Here is a 23,585-nt window from a genome sequence, read left to right as displayed (position 1 = left end):
ATACCTCTCAAAATTATTTTCCTCTCTATTTTAAAATCGAGCTCTGGCACCTCTGCAAATCCCTGCTTCTCTCTGCGAAGGGCCTATCTTTTACTTTATGCAAGAGTCAAGGTGATCTTCACCTTTCCCTTTTTCATTTTATCCTTTGGCAAGCACTTTGTGTTGGGGTGATCCTGATATATATATATCCAATTGGATGTAAGTTAGCATGAACTATTATTGTTGACATCACCCAAAGGTGAATACGTTGGGAGGCAACACTATAAGCCCCTATCTTTCTCAGTGTCCGATTGAAACTCCATAACCATTAGTATTGCGTGAGTGTTAGCAATTGTAGAAGACTATATGGTAGTTGAGTATATGGAGTTTGCTATTCCTGAAAATAAGATGAATTGCAATTGTTTAATGACCGAGAATGAAGTTTGCTAGTTTTCAAGAATATGAAGCGGGTCAAATTTGAACTGTAGCTACCTCGTAGTTTGCTCTTTATTTTTTCCAAAAATCATTTCTAGGTACATAAGTATCTATTTAATCAGAGAAACACCAAAAAAATTCCATGATTCAACCACTAGCTAGGAACGGTCATTCCCGCCGTTTTGACCGCATTTTGAAACGGGCATAAAAAATTCAAAAAAAATTCAAAAAATTGGAAAACCTCCGCATTGTGTCATTATATGTGACCAAGTTTCCAGAAAAAATAATAAACTTGTAATACGGTAATTATTTTTAAAAAGTGTTCTCAGAAATGAGATATCATGTGTGAAGATTCATGGCTTTCAAGACAAATGATCAATCTTATGGCCACATTCATGGCACAGTTTGTTCAAATGACCTCATATCGTGCACAAGGGTGCATCTTGGAATGACAAACAATGTTGCCTAAGGAAGTTTTCATTTTCTTTGCACGAAAAATTCATTTTCCATTTTTTCGAGTGCCCGAAATGAGTTTTTTTGTGAAGGACCTACCATATATTTGTTGCAAAATTGGACCTAATCAATTTTATAAAATACTAGGCCATATATAATACACAATTGACAAAATGGTTGGGTGTCAAAAGTTTTGATCCACCTCTGGTGAAAAAGACAAATTCCTGCCGATTCAGTAGGAAGCGGGTCAAATTTGAACTGCAGCTGCCTCATAGTTTGCTATTTATTTTTCCAAAAATCATTTCTAGTTACATAAGTACCTATTTAATCATAAATACATGGTTTGGTGGCGATACATTGAGGTTTGGACGGTGGCCGAGGGCCCCAACTCTAGAGCGCGTAAACTCGCATGCCCGCCGCGTGGTCACCGCGTGACCGTGGCGTTGCCATGTGTTCTGGGCGGCCTAGGCATGTCTAGTGGGTTGGGCACTCCCCAGGTAGGTGCTAGGAAGAATATCACAACATAAGATTCTCACGAGGAGACCGATCGATGCTCAAACATGAATAAGCAGCCAAGTGTTTGATTAGCGGTACGGGAAATGCACATGGCTAATGGGTGTGAGTTTTGGCTGGGGATGATCAGTTACTAAGAAGACCGTCTTCACAAATTTTCAGCTCAAAAGGAGGAGCCTAGGTGGTACTTGCTTTGCAAAGTACCACACTGGACATAAATACGAATGTTGAAGCTGGGATCAAAATAATTAATGGATTGAGCTGGCATTTGGTGAAGGATGGTTATTTGGGCATAGGAAAGCATTATAGAAAATGGATACCATTTGGACATGCCAAAGTGGTACTTCCTTCACAAAGTGTTTTTCTGAACAGAATAGGAAGATGAATATTTTTGAATTATTTTTGAACTAGGCAAGGAAGGTTTTTTACATATTTGACGAAGATATGACCCAAAGAATGTATGAGATTTTTTGGGAATTTTGGGAATGACAGAAATATAGGTTGCTTCACAACCTAGGGCAAAAACTGCCACATGGACATGACACATAGGCAAAACTGATGAGGTGGCGCCTAGTCATAGCAACCAACCATAATTTACAAGGTTATGACCATCTATATTGGTCATGATCAGCTAGAAATAAGGCAGCAGACCAGTGATATCTGCTTTATGACCATTTTGTGTAAGGAAATTACGACCTTTTTGACCAAAATGGTCGTTATAGTTTAGGATTTGGAGCCCCCGAACAGCTTTTGACTGTCATAGATCTATGACCAATTCTTCCCGGGTCACTGACAGAATGTCACTAGTTGACATATTTCTTGTAGTGCTAGTGCTCAGTAAAGAGATCCATTTAAAAAAATCACAATGAGAGAGGGGGGAGGGGGAGACTTTTCTGAGCACGCACGCAAGAGAGAGACAACGAGAGAAAAATATCAAGCCTTGGGGGGACCGACCACCTTCAGTATTTGTTTTTGTATCCAATGCATAAGTGTTGTTGTGATCCCAAGCTCATGTGAGCTTGGGTGAACAGTAAAGTAAAAAAAAAGGAAATATTGACAATGTTGGAGCATCAATTCTTTTTTTTTTCATGTTTTCCATGAATGTCATCTGGTGATGAAATTTGCAAGCAATCAAAGAAATTCAGAGTTTTTTGAATATTTTTTTGATTTTATTGTTCACCTTAGCTCACATGGGATCGGGATCAGAACAGCTGCGTCAACAAAATGGGAAGTTCTAGGTGTTGCATTCTGCACGAATCTTGAAGCTATGGTGTAACGTGGACTCACTCATCCCCTAGCCTAACATTTACAGCGCCAGCGTCCGTCCAATTATTCTGCCGACTATTTATATGTGTGTGTGTCCCGAGTCACACTGCCACCCACCCAACAACACCAAGCACACTGCCAGGTCTCGCCTGAACTGAACGGCTGGATGCAGATGCAGATCCGTCACAGCTCACGCCCGTGTGCCCGCGGCCCGCATGCTCCGTCTGTCACGTGCACTCGGGCGCCGGGATGGACCGCGAAGATGCTCCGTCCTGCAGGGGCACTGGGGCGCCGGGATGGACAACGTCCAACGCTCGTGCCTTCAGCGGCTCGCTCGCAGCTGAAAATCTTGCACCCGAACACCAGCACAAGCCATGGCGCCACCACGGCCACGCGTGCAGTGGCCGGCTCCGACGTACAGACCACGTCCACCGCCACAAGCGCTCGTGTCCAAGGCAAGCTGCTGCTGCAGAGCTCCGACTCGCCCAGCAGCCCGCTCCGGCTGTCCCTCCAGCTCGTCAGCGCCACCGTCGCCGGTACGTACTACAAATGTTTGTAGCTTATTAACCAGATGGTCAGCCGCACGTTATGCACTTATGCCATCGTGAGTACTCTAACAAACATGTACAGGGAGTGATGGGAGCGGCGTGAGAGGGGAGGCGGCGGCGCTGGACGCCGTCATATCGAGCGGGGAGACAGAGCTCGACGTGGAGCTGCTGTGGGACGAGGCCCTGGGCGCGCCCGGCGCAGTGCTCGTGACGAACAACTCCGACTTCCCCGTGTACCTGCAGCTGCTGAGCCTGAGCTCGCCGGCCGTCCACTTCGTCTGCAACGGGTGGGTCTATCCCGTCGGGAAGCACCCATACCGCCTCTTCTTCACCAACGACGTGCGTGCACTACACATAGATGTCATGAACTGTTTTCTTGCAGAACTTGCATATATAAGCTACAACGTACGTTTGGTTATTTTGGTGCAGGCGTACGTGAAGGAGAAGACGCCGCCGGCGCTGCTTAAGGACAGGGAAGACGAGCTCCGCCTGCTCCGGGGCGAGGGCGCGCCGGCCGACAAGCCGCTGCAGAAATGGGACCGCGTGTACGACTACGCGCTCTACAACGACCTGGGAAACCCCGACCTGCGCAAGGACCTGGCGCGCCCGGTGCTGGGAGGATCCGAAGAGTACCCGTACCCTCGCCGGACCAGGACCAGCCGGCCTCCGAGCAAGGCGGACCCCGCGAGCGAGACGAGGGCGTCGCTGGAGGAAGGGATCTACATCCCGTGCGACGAGCGGACCGGCCCCGTGGCCAAGGCGCCCAGCCTTCCGAAACTCGATGGTCACTTCGGGTCGTTGGCGGAAGTCCACGGCCTCTTCGGCAGCAACGCCAAGCCCATCCCATTCCCCTTCCCACAGGTCATCTCAGGTACCGCAATTGTCTCACCGTGCTTTTTTCTTGTTCCTTAAAAAAATAACGCCGGCTTCTGCATCGTCGGGTGGCTTGATGTATGTTTTTATTAGACCTTGGAGGAATAATAAATATAGATGACTGCATGCATCGATTAATGCAGAGGGCGGGGGTTTTAACCTCCTTTCAAAAAATAAAATAAAAAAATAAACAAACATTTTAAATAGCACGCTATAGAATCGTTAAGCCTGCTATTTAAAACTATGGCGTCGACCCACACAATTTATCACAGTGCCTGGACGGGTCTTAGGCCTGGGCCCAATTTGGCCCAGTCCGCAGCTCGAGAAAGGGTACTTGCTCACTTTTAAATAATATAATTATTCTAAAAAAACTTTTAAACAATATAATATAGCCATTTTCAAGACAAATAATTAGCCCCGAGCCTGGTCTAGACACCGAGCTTGGACGGGCGCAGGTACGTACTATATATTTCTTCCTTCTCAGACATAACTGATATTCAGTAGACTGAGATTTAGCAAGACCGTTACTATAAAATATATATGTGTGATTCCATGGAAGTTGAACTCATCAAACCTATTTTTGGTGTACATAGCGAATCGAACAGCTTGGAGGACGGATGAAGAGTTCGCTAGGCAAACACTCGCAGGGACAAACCCACTGTCCATCGAGCTCGTCACCGACTTCCCACTCACGAGCAAGCTTGACCGGGCTGTGTACGGTGACCAAGACAGCAAGATAGCCAAAGAGCACATTGAGAAGAACTTGGGAAACATGACTGTGGCGCAGGTACGTACTTATATATTTCTTCCTTGTCAAATTACAACGCATGTAAAATTCCTTCAAAGTCAAACATTATAAAAATGATCAAGTGTATAGAGGAAATGTATGTTCATATGACACACACACACACACACACACACACACACACACACACACACACACACACACACACACGTTCACAGAAAAAAAAAAGCAACATACAAAACTAAAAGTGTTTGGATAAAATATGTTCCTAATATGGTCCAATAGCAATAGTAATCATGAAATCATTCAAATTATGAGCAAGAATTTCTTAACGGAGAAGAAATAGTAAAACCATTACTCTCTTCTTCGAATACAAAAATGTAAGTGTGCCCCTCAAACCATTGCATGAATTTTGCAGGCTATAGAAAAGGACAGGTTGTACGTTGTGGATCACCATGACTGGGTGATGCCTTACTTGAAGCGCATCAACGAGCTGCCAGGCGCCGAGGAGAAGGGCGAGATCTCCCAGAGGAAGTCGTACGCCACGAGGACGCTTTTCTTCTTGCAAGACGACTCCACACTCAAGCCGCTGGCGATCGAGCTTAGCTCGCCGCACCCCAAGGATGAGCGCCTCGGCGCCACCAGCACGGTGTACACTCCGCCCGACGAACTCAAAGCCGGCGACGCCGCCTCCGACACCTTCACGGCGTGGGACCTCGCCAAGGCCCACGCCGCCTCCAACGACGCCTGCAAGAACAACTACGTCCTTCACTGGTACGCTACCCTTACAATGTTAATTAGTGGGATGAGAATCATAGCATGTGCTCATGTCATGTTGACTGGTTCGTGTGTTGTATGTAGGCTGAGGACGCACGCGACCATGGAGCCCTTGGTGATCGCGGCGAACCGGCAGCTGAGCGTGCTACACCCAATCCACAGGCTCCTCAAGCCGCACTTCCGCAACACCTTGGACACAAATTCCACGGCACGACACATCGTCATCGGCTCGGGCGACGAGCGACAGGGTGGTGCCTTTTACCGCAACATGCACGAGGTCAACTTCTTCACCGGCAAGTACGGCATGGAGATGTCCTCCAAGGCATACGCTTCATTTAACTTCACCGAGCTCGCTTTCCCCAACGAACTCATCAAGCGGTGAGTAAAATGCAACTGACCTATGTATTAAGTAAATTCTACGGAGTACAATCAAATGGCACACGTACTCCTATCAGAATTTGGAATGGCTAATTGATGCATTTGTGCGTGAGTAATGCTACATCTACAAAATGTTACTTATTTTTTTTACATGCAAACTGATGTGGAGGAGTATGATTGGTAAAATAGGGATGAAGGAGACCAACCCAGTTAGATTAAGGGGGAAGAGAATTAGTATTAGTTAGAAAAGTTAAACGTTTGTAGAGTCTTTATAGGTCTAGTATTATTGTTTGTACGTACTACGCAGTGGAATGGTGAGAGGAGCTCCGAAGAAGAATGAGGAGGAGGAGCTGCCGAGAAACGACGAGCTCAACATCTTGACGGCGATCTGGAAATGGGTCACCGAGCTCTTTTTCCCCAACGAACACATCAAGACGTACCTACCGACTAAAATGCTGACAAAGTTAATCCTACAATGCACCTGCACATCTTAGAATCTGAAATGATACTTGATGCATTTGTATGTGCGCAGAGGCGTGGCGAGAGGCGATCCGAAGAAGCCCGAGGAGCTGGAGCTGCTGATAAAGGACTACCCTTACGCGGTCGACGGGCTGGAGATCTGGACGGCGATCAAGGAATGGGTCACGGACTACTGCGCGATATACTACGCCGACGGCGACGGCGCCGTCGCGGGCGACAGCGAGCTGCAGGCGTGGTGGAGCGAGGTGCGAAACGTGGGCCACGGCGACCTGCGCGACGCGCCGTGGTGGCCGGCGATGGACAGCGTCGACGACCTCGTGGAGACCTGCGCCACCATCATCTGGCTCGGATCGGCTTATCACTCGGCCGTCAGCTTCGGGCAGTACGGGTACAACGGCTTCGTCCCCAACCGCCCCACCATCACCTCCGGGGAGATGCCGGCCGACGCCAAAGCGGTGGTGACCGAGGCCGAGTTCCTCGGCCGCATCACCCCGAAGACCGAGGCGTTCGGCCTCATGGCGCTCACCATGAACCCGCCCGTGAAGCCGGGGGAGCCGCTCATGGGAGAGCGGCCGGACACGGAGCGGTGGACGAGCGAGCAGCGGGCGGCCAAGGCGCTGCTGGAGTTCAACGCGAAGCTGGACGCGGTCGCGGAGGCCGTCAAGAAGAGGAACGCCGACGGCGCGCTGCGGAACCGGAACGGGCCCGTGGAGGTGCCCTACACGCTGCTCGCGCCGAGGGCCGACCCTGCGGCACCACACGTCGGTGGGATTCCCAACAGCATCGCCGTTTGAGCAACACTGGGCGTCCGTCGGCGGTGACAGATGTAATAAGATGCCAAAAGTATGGACTTGGTCAAGTAATAAATCAATAAAAGTGTGTACTTGCCACTCCTTGCTTGGAGCGTAAGAGCATTGATAAGATAATTTTATCTTAATCGCACCACATAATTTAGAGATGACAAAGAAAATGATGTACGACGTTTGGTCTCTTAATTTTATCTCTAGTTCATAACAATATGGTGAGTTAGTTGATAAGAGATCATATCTTAATAATTAAGAAAAAACAAAGTATTTTCTTTGTTTTCTCTTTTCTTCACTTCAACCCTTACCCTACGTGGCACTGCTAAAATAGCATCTTTAGACATGCTCTAACAACTTGTCTAGAAACAAACTCATGGAGAATGTCTTCATCTTCCAGCCCAACCATTCTTCTTCGAAATTGCTCTCAGCTTCACATTTGAGCAGCAAATTATGCACTCAATTACAACATAATTAAAGTTTTATGATTGTCCTAAGTCAAAATTTAAGTTTCATCAAATATCTACCACTTAAAAAGAACGTAAGGTTTCCGTTTCAACCCTCCTCCCTCCATCATCCATCCTCTGTATATATGGCCCCCCTTCATTACTCATGTTTGATTTTTTTCACCTCATCTCTAATTTTTCTTCTAAATAATAATATTCTTTGGTAAGTTAATATCTTTTTACCAAATAAGTGCTTAACAATAAGATGATATTTTTCCTCCCATCTTTGATCATTCTTCTAACTAATATTTTCATTGGTAGGTCAATAATTCTTACCAAATACGGCTTAAGAATAAGATGACGAATAATTTATGAAAATTGAATACAAAAAATATTAAGATTTTAACCCACCAATGTGATGATAGACGTTCAATCATGGGCTAATCTACTAGAATGTTTATACTTCTGTTTCAATGCACGGATAATTACCTATCAATAGAAAAATATGCAATGATCTATGATGTCAAATATAAATAATATAAAAGTGATACTTTTGTTATGTCCTACGGCTGACTTCAGAAAAGTACAATATTGTGTCATAGAAGAAGAAAGAGTTTCAAGATCTCAAAGATTTGTGTTCGCTGTTTTCCTCATCCCTAGCGGCTGTAACCCTAGCTGCCGCCAGGAGAGACCGATCTTCTGACGCCGTCCTTCGGCGACTCCCCACCGCCGGCGACCTCGGTCGTCGGTGGTGAGGGGGGTCGCCGGATCCATGTGTGTGGATTATTTTTATTCCCTCGTATTTTAGGTTTTTAGGTTGTTCATCGTCTTTGCTTCGGCGGCGACGATGATGGCGCTGAATAAAAATTATTTTGATCCTTCTCTGACGGGGCCATCGGTCCTATGGTTGGGGATGGATTTGGAAACCAGTCTGTTCAAGTAAGGATGGCGTAGCGGCGATGGCATCCTCGTGGTGGACGTGTGTCCTCGGGCTTCGCCGTTGCACGACGTTTGCTCCAGCGTCAGCGCAGAGCTTGGGAGGTAGTCCAGGAGCGGATGCAGATTGTGGTCTGCATTGACGACATCTGGAAGACGGAACATGTGATGGACTCGTGGTTCGTGGATGACAGGTATGGTTTCCTCCTTCGGCGTCTTAGTCATGGTGGGGTGCCAGATCTGCAGTTCGATGGCATGTCCGGGGTGTTGCCCCGGTCTAATTCGTTCAACGGCAAGGGCTTCACTTTTGGCGAGCCACCTTGGAGGTCCGCAAAGCTGCATATCAGCAATGGAGCCACGTCGAGCTCCGGTGAGGAGGTGATTCGTCATTCTTTTCTTCGGTGGCTGCTGTGGTGGTGCCGAAGATGAGCGTTGGTGTCAACCTCAGAGATGTCATATTCAAAAATTTTGAAATTGCATGCTACGTTCCCCTACAACATGCATCATGTGATCTCATATCTAAAGTATTCAATCCGATAACAAAGAAACCTCAAAGACCAAGATTCAGTTCACCACAAAATAGATAGAGGGGAAGAACTTCATATGATCCAACTATAATAACAAAACTCGTGATACATCAAGATCATGCCAAATCAAGAACAAGAGAGAGAGAGAGAGAGAGAGAGAGAGAGTGGGGGAGGGAGGGAGAGAGAGAGAGGGAGAGATCAAACACATAGCTACTGATACATACCCTCAACCTCCAGGGATGAACTACCCCCTCCTCGTTATGGAGGCAGCGGGGATGATGAAGATGGCCTCCGGTGATGACTTTCCCTCCTCCGACAGGGTGCCAGAACAGGGCTCCGGATGAGATCGCTTTGGAACAGAGGCTTGCGACGGCGGAAAAACTCATCTAGGTTAACTTTCGAGGGTTTTTGGATTTATAAGATTTTTCAGTGTTCGATTCACGTCAAGGGGGTGTCCCGAGGGACCCACAAGCTCACATGGAGCGCCCTTTGAGTTTGTGGCTTCCCTGGACACCTTTCGGCTCCCCCCTCCCCTCCAGAAGCTTCTTGGATCTCTTTGCTTTCATAAAAAAATCACCGTAAATTTTTATCGCGTTTGGACTTCGTTTGGTACGGTTTTACTGCGAAACAAAGAAACAGCCAAAAAATATGAACTGACACTGGGCATTAGATTAATATGTTAGTCCATAATAATATATAAAAGTGCCGAAAATCCATTTCTGCACCCGAGCTCATCTGCACCCGCGCCGACAAAAAAATCAAAACAAATACTAGAAAAATTCAAAAAATTCTAAATAAAATTTGTGTGGTAGAAAATTTGATGCGTGAGGCCCGCTCCAAATTTTAAGTCATTTGGACATATGAGCAGCTCTCAGCAAAAGAGACAAATTGGGGGTCCGTAAAAATGTTTACTGTTCATGTACTGTTTTGGCCCGATTTGTCTTTTTTGCTGAGAGCTGCTTATATGTCCAAATGACTTGAAATTTGGAGCGGGCTTCACGCATCAAATTGTCTACCACACAAATTTTATTTGGAATATTTTGAATTTGTTTTGAATTTTTTATGAATTTTTTTCTAACCGGGTGCAGATGAGCCTGGGCACCAAAACGCCCTACTCTAAAAGTGCACCAAACCATCTGAAGTTATTGTAAACATGATATGCATACTTTATAAATTATAAATACATTGAAGACGTATCACCCCGCTATGCCTCGTTTTCCTACTGGATGTCATGACACCGTTTCTTTCGGCCATTCCCCTTCCCCCCTTCCCTCCATGAGCGATCGTGGCTCCTCTCCCCCTTCCATGACAGTACATACATGCCGCCTTTGGCTCTCCACCTTGCGGGTACTCGACGGGTCGGGAACAACAACATTGTATGGTGCTGGTTTCTTTGAGATGGGAATATGTAAAAGAAGTTGATTTGATGTATTCATTTTTTTCGATAAAGGACATTTCATTGAATAGATATATCGAGATGATACAATCATGTCAAAAGAAAGCCCGGCCTCTGCATAGCTAGATGCACACAGCCAAAAAATCCAGAGCACCCTAAAAATAAAATAATTTGATACAATGCCAAGCAATAAATCGTGTCCAGCCTAAGGAGCGGTAGATCCTATCCGTAAATCACACCGCCATCCATGGGGGTAGAAAACCTCCCTGGCCGTACGCTCCAGCCGTGTAGACGCCATCATAAAAATGTCCCTGTCTTCCGGCTTCTGCAGGATAGACCAAGTACGGAGCCATCGTGTACAAACATGAATAACCTGCATAGGAGATGAGACACATTTATTGTTAAAAACCACATCATTCCTGGTAAGCCACATTGCCCAGCATAAGGCCGCCGCTCCCACAAGAATATGTGCAGAAAATTGTTTATCTATACCCCGTAACCAGTTGCCGAACATATTCCGTGCACTACGTGGTGGATATAAATTCGAAGCTACTTGGACCGTAGCCCAAACTGCCCGAGCGAACTTGCACTCAAAAAATAGGTGTTTGATAGACTCGTCATGTTGGCAAAAGACACATGTCTTGGAGCCATGCCAGTTTCGTCGTGCCAGATTATCTCTAGTTAGGATGACTCCTTTGTTAAGAAACCAGAGGAAAATCTTCACTCTTAGGGGAATTTTTAGCTTCCATAATTTCCTGTTATCTACAGGAACATCACAATGAACCATTGCATCATACATGGATTTGACCGAAAATTTGCCATTCTGATGCAAGTTCCATCGAAAAGTGTCCGGATCATCTGACAGTTGAATGTCCTCCAGGCGAGTGAGTAATTCATTCCATGCTGTCAGACGAGTGCCCAAAAGATCCCTACGGAAAGAAATATCGGGGTTTTCCTGTCCTAATACTTGTTTGATCGTGACAAATTTATGTCGGACGATCCGGTACAAGCTCGGATATTGCACCATTAGGGGAGTGTTCCCTAGCCAGGTATCTTCCCAGAAACGAACCTGAGCACCGTCCCTAACCAAGAAGGTCCCAAATTGGAAAAAGAATTCCTTGGCCTTCATGACACCACTCCAAAAATGTGAATCCCCAGGTTTCCAATGAATTTGAGAAATGGCATTGGATCCCACATACTTGTTGCGAATGATTTCCTGCCATACTCCATTCTCAGTGAGTAATTTATAGACCCACTTGCTGAGAAGAGCGATATTTTTAATCTCAAGGTCTTGGATTCCCAGGCCCCCTTGGCTTTTAGGTCTGCATAATACGCTCCACCTAGCCAGTCTATATTTCTTGGTTTCGTTATCAAACTGCCAAAAAAATCTGGATCTAAAGTAATCTAGACGCTGTAGAACCCCTTTCGGCAGGTGGAAGAATGACAACATGTATAAAACCATGTTGCTTAGGACAGAATTGATCAAGATCAATCGCCCCCCATAAGACAAGAGTTTGGCCTTCCAACTGGCTAAACGTTTCTCAAGTCTCTCTTCCACATGCCTCCACTCAGCGATAGTTAAACGCCGATAGTGTATGGGGATACCCAGATACCTAATCGGAAACTGCCCGAGCTGGCATCCAAAAATGTCGGCATACTCGGGTGCAGATTCTGCAGCATCTCCAAAGCAAAAAAGTTCACTCTTATGAAAATTAATTTTGAGACCAGAAAGTTCCTCAAAGGCACATAAGAGCAGCTTGAGACTTCTTGCTTTATCAAGATCATGATCCATAAAAAGAATCGTGTCATCGGCATATTGTAGAATGGATAGACCATCTTCTACTAGATGTGGGATGACCCCGCTAATTTGACCATCCAGCTTGGCCCGCTCCACTAGGGTAGCTAGCATGTCGGCCACAATGTTAAACAGAATAGGAGACGCGGGGTCGCCTTGGCGAAGCCCCTTCCTTGTCTGAAAATAGTTGCCAACGTCTTCATTAACTTTTATGGCCACACTACCGCCAGAGACAAAGCTCTCTACCCAGCGGCACCATTTTGGTGAAAACCCTTTCATGCGTAAGGTTTGCAACAAGAAGGGCCACTTAACTTTGTCATAGGCTTTCTCAAAATCAATTTTAAGAATGACACCGTTCATTTTTTTCCGGTGCAGTTCATGTACAGTTTCGTGCAGGACGACCACTCCATCTAAAATGTTGCGACCTTGCATAAATGCTGTTTGTGTGGGTTTTACGACATGGTCAGCTACACCGTTCAACCGATTAGTCGCTACCTTCGTAAAAATTTTAAAACTTACATTGAGAAGGCAAATCGGTCGATATTGTTGAATACGACTAGCCTCCTTAATCTTAGGCAGTAGGATAATTTCCCCAAAGTTTAAACGAGAAATGTCAAGGTCCTCGAAATGCAGTTGGTTAAACAACTGAACCAAGTCTGCCTTAATGACGTCCCAAAAGCATTGATAGAACTCTGCGGGAAAGCCATCCGGTCCCGGTGCCTTGTTGTGTTCCATCTGAAACACAGCGGTTCGAATTTCCTCCTCAGAAAAAGGAGAGGTTAGGAATTCATTTTCCGCTTCCGTAACTTGAGTGATGTCATGAGTAACGGATTCATCTAGATGAAAATTAGTCTCGGCTGAAGGCCCAAAAAGGTATTTGTAAAACTTAGTGATAAAATTTCTAAGTGGTACGTCCCCCTCTATTCGGCCTTCCTCCTGGTCAAGGGCGAATATACGCTTCTTTCTATGTCTGCCATTGGCAAGCATCTGAAAGTATTTCGTATTATCATCACCTAGCACTAACGAATCCGCCTTGCTACGTTGGTACCATTTAATCTCTTCCTCACGTAGTAGGTGGGCAATCTGCTCGTTAAGATTGCTTTTTTGCTCGATCTCAACAGCAGACAGAGGCCTCACCTCCGCTATTTTATCAAGGGAATCAATTAGGGTAGACAAACGCAATTTTTCTTTTTTATAAATTCCAGCAGTATGCTTGGCCCATCCTCGAAGGAATCGACGCAGGGAGCGGATTCGATTATTCCATCTTTGGATGGGTGTGTTACCGCGGGGCTGGCGTGCCCACACTTTCTTAACTAGCTCCTGAAATCCCTCTCTAGTGAACCATCCCAGTTCAAATTTAAACTGGTGGCGATTCGAACTCGGGATTGGTTGTCCAAAATTGATTAGCAACGGAGCGTGATCCGATAAGGCCTCAATTCTTTCAAGTGCCCGAACCAATGCTAGGGGATATTTGTATTCCCAGTCAGTGGTAACTAGCACCCGGTCCAGTTTTTCAAAGGTCGGCACCGAACGGTTGTTGGCCCAGGTATACTGACGACCAGACATTGTGATTTCTCTCAGATCGAGGCTGTCAATAACAGCATTAAAGAGGAAAGGCCACCTAGTGTCAAACCGATCGTTGTTTTTTTCCTGCTGATATCGAAGGATGTTGAAATCCCCCCCGATTAACATGGGATGAGGATTGTTTCGACAGGTATTAACCAGCTCTTTTAGAAATGCAGACTTAAACTCCTCTTGAGCGGCACCATATATAGCCACCAGACTCCAGATGAAGTTGTCGGACTTATTTCGAAGGTGGAATTTAATATGATGCTCCCCCTTTGTCGTGGACAATAGTTGCAAGTATGTAGAGTTAATACCTAGCAATATTCCCCCGGACCTCCCGGTCGGCGGTAAGACGTGCCATTCGTAATCAAAACCACATGAAAAGTGGTCCAAGACATGTGTTGGAAAATCACGTTTACCTGACTCAGTGATAGCCACAAAGTCCAACAAATGATCCTTTACACAATCGGCAATGTGTTTGTGTTTAGCCAAGTCACCAAGACCTCTGCTATTCCAGAACATGCCTCTCATGATGAACCAACTTTATGTTTAGAGACATTTAGTTTCTTAGAAGAGCGCCCTCTTTTCTTTGCTGAGTTAGACTTATTCTTGCGCACTGACGCGACAAGCTCAAAAAGCGTAGTGTCGCGTACAGTATCATCAAGGTCTACTTCAGTCGTGTCTTTAACCAGATGAGAGAGAAGCTTGCCTTCATGATTGGCATCAGCATCCTCATCCTCCTCATATGACACGAGAGGGTCGACAAAGCTCGAAGACTTGGGAGCAACCGTAAGCCGGTCGAACTCCACTTGTTTTAGAGACTTGACCGAAAAATCTATCTCGTTCGCATTACGTCCTAGTGACACCCCAAGTCTAGTGATATTTGAAGATACTTTGGAATTGTCAAAAGACATAAAAGATTTGCGAGAGGAATTACCTTCAAAGTCGAGGTTGCGTGCAGCAGTCCTACGCATAGCCTTCACCATAGTATCCTCGTCGGTGGTTGCTGATCCATCAGTCCCGACATGATGACGCCCGCTACGCCTCAGCGACGAAGGAGTAACATCGATCTCGGAGCCCGTCTCACTGACGAAAGGCGGTGTAGACGGGTTAGGTGATGAAGGAGACTGCAAGGGCTGCACCTCGCCCTCCACCTTGGCGATCGCCTCAGCCGCCAACGCTCCTCCTGGCGAAGAAGGCGCGGAGGACAAAGCTCGCAGCGCCGCCATCGCCGACTCATGGTCCGCCCTAACCGCCGGGGAAAAGATCACACCCCGACGGGAAGGAGACCGAGTGTCGGACGTCGGAGATGATAGGGAGTCGTCCGCAGTGTCCTCTGATGACGCAAACCCATCCAGCGGGGGTGGCGCCATGGCACAGCCGTCGCCATGATGCTGCGTCACAGGAGTAGATGGCAGCGGGGTAGCAGGTTCCACTTGATGTATCGGTGTCTCAATGATCCCCTGCGCCAAATCAGAAGTGGCTGGAGGTAGCGTACCCAACGAAGACGGCCCCTGTATAGTCGGTGAAGCATCCATGGTTGGTGCACGACGATTTGTGTTCAACGGTGTAACAGCGATGATCTTTGTTGGCGACACAGTCCGGCTCAAAGCAGATGTTGATGCGGCAAGCTGCATGGGCACCACTCCTCCCGAGGTAGGAGTAATCTTCTGGGCATTGGATGACGACGATGCTTTTGACCTCTTGCTTGGATCATTAGTCCTCATAGTTTCCTCTCTGTCCTGCCCCTTGTCATCCTCAGGATCATCTCCATGCTCCCAGACGCGCGGCACGAAATCAGCATCGACACGAAAGTCTGAGTTTTCCAAACTGTACCGAAACTCATACCCCTTGCCTTGAACGACCACATCCGATGAGAGAACAAAGGTATTCATAATGGTTTGCTTTGTTCTCGCCATGCCTGCAGCATCCTGTACAACCGTACTATGTGTCCAGAGGCGCGCTTAACCAAGGTACGTACCACGGTGGTGATATATTCATCATTTGCCATCACCGCAACTTCTGCACCTCTGTGGTTGTGGGTGCATTGACGCGCCATCCCCTTCTCGATTCAGCAACACCGGACATATTTTCGTCCACCCCAAGTATGTGATGATTGGTTGGTCTTCTTTCCCATCAGTGTTTTTTCAGTATGTTGCAGTCAAGTTTTGTGTTGCCTGGCTTGTTCCGAGCCAACAGAGGAATACCCTGAAATTTTTCTCCGGCCCTGTACCCTGAGGATCAGATTATGCATCCATTTAGTGTCTGAACGAAAAAACGCCGCCCAACCAGGCTCCCCACAAGCGGCTCAAACGCCCGGAATGACAAGCACTCCCTATATCCATCCCAAATCTGGGGTGGATATGGGGTCGTCCGGTCACGCCCGCCACTTCGGACTGACCGGGATGACCCGTACCAATTCGCCCATATTCATGCCTCCCTCCTTGCCGCTGAAGGTCAGCGCCACCGGATGACGCCACCATACTTAAATGGTCATCGATGTACCTTTTTAATTCGGAGCAAGATGTTGAAAATGATTAAACTTTTAAAAAGCAAGGTCATCAATGCTCGCTTTGTAAGGGATGTGGACAGTCATGATGAATCTTCTCTAACTATGAACACAGAAGATTCATAATGACAGTCCACAACCTTCAGAACATCCAACCCTAGGCTCCGCTGCCGCCCTCTCCTTCCCCCCTCCTCGCGCCGCCGCCGGGTAAAACCCGCGTGGCAGACAGCGGCGGCGGGGGGACTCCCTCTCCCGTCTCCCCTTCCTCCGCGGGCGGCGGATCTAGGCGGCAGGCGGCGGTGTCCTGCGGCGCTCGCGGTTTGGCGCGAGGTGGCAAGCCTCGGCTAGCGATGGCGGGGCGCGGGGCACGCGGCGGCGAGCCTCGGCAGACGGTGGCGGCTGAGCGTGGGGCTGACTCCGGGGTGGCGGCGCGGGCATGGATCCATCGGATCTGATCCTGTGGGCGCGGCTTCGACTTCCCCTGCTCGGCCGACGGGCCTCGGTGGGGGGCTTCTCCTTGCTGAGATCTGGCAAGCGGGATCATCCAGATCCCGGCAAGAATGGCGGCGACCCGTGCACGAGAGATGGAGGTCTTCGATCAGATCTGGGTGAAAACCTGCTATTGGTTATTGCCAAGGCTGGCGATGGCGACGCTGTCTGCGTCGTTCCCTTCCTGAAGGCATCGCCGTGGAGAAGTTCAAGGCCACTCTCTGCTACCTCCGGGGGAAACTCTAGATCAGTAGATCGGATGACAGCGGCTCTCTGGTGTCGTTTCCCCCCTGGGGGCGTCATTCTTGGAGGTACACACGGGCTCGAGGGACTAGAGGACGGCGACTTTGGTGGAGCGGTGCTTCATCTTACACATTGATGGTGGCGGATCTCGGCGGCATGGTGCTGTGGAGACTCAGCGTCTGATGCGCGGAGATGGACTCGTGCAGGAGGAGGAAGCTGTCTGGCGTCATGGGGGCGTCGATGGCAAAGTGGCCAGACAAGGTAGAAGCCTCAATATGATCTGAAGACGGACCTGTGGAAGATGGCGGCGACGACACACGAGTGTGTCTGACCGGATTGTGCCCCAGACCCGGTATGTGGCTCGGCTGGGGCTTCTGGCTTTTGATGTTAGGCTTAGGTGAGTGGTTTGGGTAGTGGCCCAGCTAGCACCCCTTCATCATATGGATAGGAGTAATGACATAGGTTGCTAAGATGGTGGATTCAGGTATATTGTTTGTAATACTTTGTAAGGTCCTTGAGAATAATCAATAAAGTGGCCGTATGCATCTCCCAGATGCAGAGGCCGGGGGTCATCCTCCTTTTCTAAAAAAGAAGAAAGGATATGTTGATGACCGAACTTTACTGTCTGGGAGAACGCGGTTATTTAAGCCGGTCACGTCGCTCTTCACATGGCGGGGTGGGACTAAACCCTCAACCAAGCCGGCCCAACACTGGAAATCTTAAGTATAAAAAATATATGGTGTTTATAATAACCCGGCCGGCCCAACACGGAGAAAATGATCAACGTGCATCTATTTGGTGTTTTAGGAATAGGGTTTGTGGTTGCAAATGACATAAATTGTGGCCCACCCGGTCACTGTCCGCCGACGCATCCGGGCGCGTCCGCGGACATATAGGATGCCGGAATAGGCAATTCCGATCGTAGATGCTCTTACATTCCTATATTTCGTTGTGACTGAGAATGCGAATTGCTCCAAGAAGCAAGTTTGGCCTCTTGGTTCGTGCTCGTTTGTGTAGTGTAGTGAGGTTTTTATTCATGGACAACTAAATGCCTAAGGGTAAAGGATTTTATTTGGTCTCTTTACTGTTAGAAACATTTTTTTTATCATCTCAGTGAGCATCCAACAGAGGACCTATTTTTGGTAGAAAATGTATCATGTATGAGAATCCAAGAGAAGAATATGAAGATTTCACTTGCATGCTCACAGTAATTCTTGCATTTTTAGATCATTCGTCTCTCAGCTGGGTGCAGTCTGCAAATGCCAGCCGCCAGCTAATGTTGTCTGCTGCGCATGGATGAATTAACTTTTTTCCTCACAGAGGTTGCTGAGGAAGAATTCAAGTCGAGCTTGTCCAGTAGAAAATGGATTCTACTGTGCTTAAATAACAAACAAACATGACTACATGTCAGTATTTTTTAATTTCAATTATGTAAAAAGATCACTGATCATTGCTTGACAAAAAATTATTTTGATATGGCATCATGTGCATAATCTATTCACTGGTACATGAAATGTGGGTAGAAGGAACTTTGCTTGGCCTTTGTTTAAAAGAAGAACCTGTAAAGTTACCAAAACCTGTCATTTCACCTCACACCTATCTTGGAAGGCAAGGCATTTTTTTTCAATTGGTCCATTGAATTGCTTCACACATCGCAAAGGATAATTAGTCAATTCACGTGTTTTTGTTTGTTTTTGCAGGTAGTTAGTATCGATTGATTAAAAAACTATATTGTTGGGTTCTCATTCCTTGAAGATGCTTCAGACCTTAACTGAATCATTCAACCACTATGGACACCTCTTTCTTTGCATAGGTAAATTTTATGGATTTATACATGCTGAGCTTTAATATAACTATTGTAGAGTGATTACTAATGTGAAAGATTGTTTGCCTCAGAAAGTTAATATAAGAAACATTGCTCGGATAATTTTGAGCATAACCTTGTTTGTAATTTCTCTCTCAAATTTATTTTTGGCCTGCTTCTTTTGTTGTGTGCGGCTAGCAGGATTTTCTTCCAAGAATCTTCAAGCAAAACATGGAGGTTATGAAGAAAACCATCAATCTATAGATCCTTGTGAAAAGTATTGGCCTGCAAAATGATGCATACATTTTTCTTTGTATAACCAATTAATAGAGCTGCTAAGCTGTTATTGTTGGTATGAAAAAGGGATAGGGTATAATCTTATCATTATTGTTTGAAACACTATTTGCTAGATCCTTCTATTTGATATTTCCGGTTACTTCTGTTAGTAACATCCGATGAATTGTTGCCTTGCATTGTTTAGTCCAACCGTACTTACGTTGATATTTAGACCATATTATGCCTTAAGTACTTCAATGGTATCATCAATTATTTAGGATGTCATGCATTTAAACATTTTTTTCTAGTTAATCCATATATGTGTGTGACAATTTATGCGATCCCATGAGTAAAAATTTATGAAACCCTCTATCTGAAACTTAGAGTAGAAAGTGTTGAAGCATTCAATTTATTCTTAAATATTTGCACCATTTACCTTTTCCAAAATATTTATGTTCCTTTGACAAGATGGACGGGCGTGGCAACATGCGCATTCATGTTCTAGTGTAGATATGAAATTAAGTCTCATTCACCAGACGTCACGCCCCTTTGTACAAAGTCGTTGCATCTACTTCTTTCTGCGTCGTTCCTTGTTTGTTGTTCGTTGTTTGTTATTTGTTTCTTAGACCTAGTTTACAATGACTAATAGTTCTGTGTGCGATGAAAAAGCCATGGGCTTCCAATATGTTCTGATGCTGAGGAGGCAGTTTTAGGAAATGAAATATACGGCTACTTTTTTCCAAAAAAACATGGGCTTCTGTGTGTGGGTTATACAAAACATCACCAGACAACAAAAAAGCCCATGAATGCATTCACACAAAAATTTACAACGCGCCAGTTAAGGCATTATTCATACACAGCACATAGGGCAGTGATAGCTACGCGGTAAACGGGCCGACGCATTCTAGTAGTCCTCCTTCACTGGTTTTGGGAGCCTTCTAGAAGGTTTCAAATTTTTGGCTGGTCTCTTTATTTATTGGTCGGCTTTATTTCAAAAAAATATCCTTCTTCCCAAAACTATATTTGCTTGGTTATTCGTTTTGTTTCTTTTTTCTTTTTCTTTTTTCACAAATGCATGAACTTTTTAAAAAATTGAAAACTTTTTTACTAATATGTGAACCATTTTCCAAATTTCTTCTACTTTTTTGGATTTTATGAACTTTTTCCAACTTTTTGTGATATTTTTCAAATCCGTGAACTTTTTTATTTTTAGATTTCTTAAAATTATGAACTTTTCCAGGTCTTCAATTTTTTTAAAATTCATGAAGTTTTCTCAAATTCACACTTTCTAGAAATGCATGAATTTTTTAGTTTTTTTAACCTTTTTAAACAATCGTGAACTTTCCCCCAAATTCTTGATTTTTTTTCCCAAATTCATGAAATTTTACGAATCCAGGAACTTTTTCTCAATTTTCCTGAACTTTTTCAAATGTCCATTTTTTAACTATCTGAACTTCTTTAGGGAAAGTCAATGGCCAATAGTCAAATCAGTCAATGGTAAACTGGTCGAGCAAGCGAGCTCCTTGCTTTATTGGGTCGGCCCATGGGGCGCGTGTGAGCACCGTTCTCAGTTGCGCTATAAGCGCTGGTTAGGAGGTCTCAAGAAATTCCTTTCCTTCCCTGCTTTCACGTGTATTTGTTGGTATGTCAGATTTAAAAAATGTTCTATAATTTTTAAGCAAAATGCTAACTTGAGAAATGTTCACGATTCCGAAAGAAAACATTCATAGATTTAAAAATGTGGACCAAAATTTAAAAATGTTGGCCAAATCAAACATATACAAGAACTAATATAAAGTTCACAAAATTTGAAAAACATAGTTTTAAGAAAGTTTATTTATTTTTTAGAAGTTCATGAATTTTTATAAATAAAGTGAAAGTGAAAAAAGGAAAAGAATCGTCGGCACTTGGGGCATTGGCGTCACTCCGGTTGTTGTCAGCGTTGCAACGCTTGCCGTCGCGTTGGTGGCCCGTGTAGTTATAGTCGGGTTGCAACACTTGCATTTGCAATCTGTATTGGTGGACATGCAACTAGCCGACCCAGTTGTAAACCTGTTGGGGGTCATACACTTGTAGTCTAGTTGCACCACTTGCACTTGAATGTCTAGTGGTGGACATGCAACTTGCCTCACAAACCCTCTTCCCAACTAGGTTGCAGTTGCGTTGAGGGTTAGTCAATTGCAGTAGGGTTACAACACTTGCGGGTTCAAATCTAAATGGGTGGACATGCAACTTGCCGACAAACCCCTTTCTGGCCCAGTTGCAGTCGCATTGGGGGCAGGCAGTTGTAGTCAGGTTGCAATGCTTGCGGTCGCAAGTCTAGTGGTGGACATGCAACAGGTCAACCCCCCCCCCCTATCGGTTCAGTTGGAGCCATGGTTTTGGCAATGTAGTTTCATCTCTAGTGGTGGACATGCAACCGACCAAGAACGTCCCTTACCGGCCTACTTGCAATCGGGTTTGGGGTTGTGCAGCTGTAATGGAGTTTAACTCTAGTGGTGGACATGCAAATGGGCGACAAAAAGAACCTACCAGCCTTAGTTGTAGTAGTGTTGGGGGCATGTGGTTATAGTCAGGTTGCAACGCTTGCGGTTGCAAGTCTAGTGGTGGACATCCAACTAGCCACAACCCCCCCCCCCCCCCCCCCCCAATCGGCTCATTTGCAGCCGTGTTTGGGGTTGTGCTATTGCAATCGGGTTATGCTTGCAGTTGCAACTCTAGTGGTTGACATGTGCCTGGACGACAAAAAATAACTATCAGCCCCAGCTGCAGCCGCATTGGGGGCATGCGGTTGCAATCACGTCGCAATGCTTGCGGCCACAAGTCTATTGGTGAATATGCAACATGCCAACAACCCCCTTACCGACCCAGTAGGAGTCGTGTTTTGGTTGTGCAATTCCAATCGGTACAATGCTTGCAGTTGCACCTCTAGTGGTGAAACTGCAACTAGCCTAGACAAAACCCTACCAGCCCCTTATTTTGGTCATCGGGGGCATGCAGTTGCAGTCCGGGTTGCAAGTCTAGGGGTGGACATGCAACGGGCCCTACAAACCCTATATCAACCCACTTGGAGTTTCATTATAGGCCATGCAATTGCAGTCGAGTTAAAACACGTGCGGTTACAAGTCTTAGTGGGTGGACATGCAACCAACGGCCCCCTCCCATTCTGTCCTAGTCCCAGTCACATTGAGAGGCATGAAATTGCACTCGGTTGTACGTCTAGTGATGAACATGCAACTGGCAACAACCCCCTACCGGCACAGTTGTAGTCGTAATTAAAACAAAAATATTAAATATTTTTAAATAGTAACGGAAAATAAAATAAATAAAATGAAAAAGAAACAAAGAAATGAACGGGGGATGTCTCCACTCCACCGTTTTCTTGCTCTCTCTCTCTCTCTCTAAAACCCGAAAAGATGGGAAAGAGACGAAAGAACAACCGCTACTCGTCGATCAGGTTTCTGCCGAAAATGGAAAAGGCCGATGTTAATGGACAATTAGAGGAAGAAAAAAAGAAGTAAAAAAGCGGGTCACAACGGTCTGCGCGCAACGTACACGAATCACAATGTACGTAGTCTGGTCCAACATCACGCTCAAACAATGTACTCCCTTCCGTCTCATAATATAATAGCGTTTTTACACTAGTGTAGTTTAAAAAATGTTTTTATATTATGAAACGACGGGAGTAGAAGAAACATCCGTGAAAATAAAACAGAACAGGAATGAGACCGGTGGTATTGAAAACCGAGCATGTAAATCGAAACAAGGGAAAAGGCCCATAAGCAAACAGGCCGGACCACCACCCGTCAGACAAACAACAACAGAAAACGGAAAATAGGCCACACGGGCCATAGATAACGTTCGCTGACACATTGCACGAATCGTGGTGCGCTTTTGATCAGCTAGCTGAGCTATAGTGTGTTCAAAAAAAAAAAAAAAGCTAGCTGAGTTATAGTGGCAAAACCGGGAGATGGCTGTTGCGCGCGCTGGAGCAGTCGAATTCCGACCGGGGTGCTGTTTCTGATTAAGAAAGTGCATCAAGGACACATTAGTGCTGATTAAGAATTGAAAAGAGGTATCTATATCTATATCTATATCTATACCTCTATATCTATATCTATTTACCTACTAATAAAGCAAGGTGATATTCTTGGTTTCGTCCCGCTCAGGTGATTTTATATTTAAAACATATACGCGAGGTGGTACTAATTCGGGGAACGACGTCGTTTGCATTGAACGATGGTGCGTACGTAGCTGCGTTGTTGGGCCTGTAAAAATTAGATTCTCCCTGCCCCCTTCCTCGCCAGACTCCGTGGGCCACATCGAGGGCTAATGGGCCTGTTCCTGGGAG

The 23,585-nt window shown here is 45.9% G+C and overlaps 1 protein-coding gene across 3 annotated transcripts; it reads left to right on the top strand.

Annotated features, from left to right (window-relative positions):
• The first annotated feature begins 2,717 nt into the window (after positions 1-2,717).
• Positions 2,718-7,372, top strand: LOC109751942 (linoleate 9S-lipoxygenase). 3 transcript variants are annotated; one of them, XM_020310805.4, is made up of 8 exons: positions 2,722-3,182; positions 3,277-3,533; positions 3,624-4,065; positions 4,661-4,854; positions 5,231-5,586; positions 5,674-5,967; positions 6,275-6,403; positions 6,500-7,372. In XM_020310805.4, the coding sequence occupies exons 1-8, from the start codon at positions 2,813-2,815 to the stop codon at positions 7,239-7,241; spliced, it is 2,784 nt and encodes a 927-aa protein (XP_020166394.1). In that variant the 5' UTR covers positions 2,722-2,812; the 3' UTR covers positions 7,242-7,372. The 3 variants fall into 3 exon arrangements, with proteins under 3 accessions (XP_020166395.1, XP_020166394.1, XP_073365386.1); XM_073509285.1 differs by having other exon boundaries at positions 2,745-3,186; positions 3,281-3,533; XM_020310806.4 differs by lacking the exon at positions 6,275-6,403 and having other exon boundaries at positions 2,718-3,182.
• The last annotated feature ends 16,213 nt before the right edge of the window (positions 7,373-23,585 follow it).

The sequence above is a fragment of the Aegilops tauschii genome, chromosome 2 (genome assembly GCF_002575655.3).
Source record: "Aegilops tauschii subsp. strangulata cultivar AL8/78 chromosome 2, Aet v6.0, whole genome shotgun sequence".
Taxonomy (NCBI): Eukaryota; Viridiplantae; Streptophyta; class Magnoliopsida; order Poales; family Poaceae; genus Aegilops; species Aegilops tauschii.
Note: the sequence above shows the minus strand (reverse complement) of the source record. Positions and strands in the feature narration are given on the sequence as shown.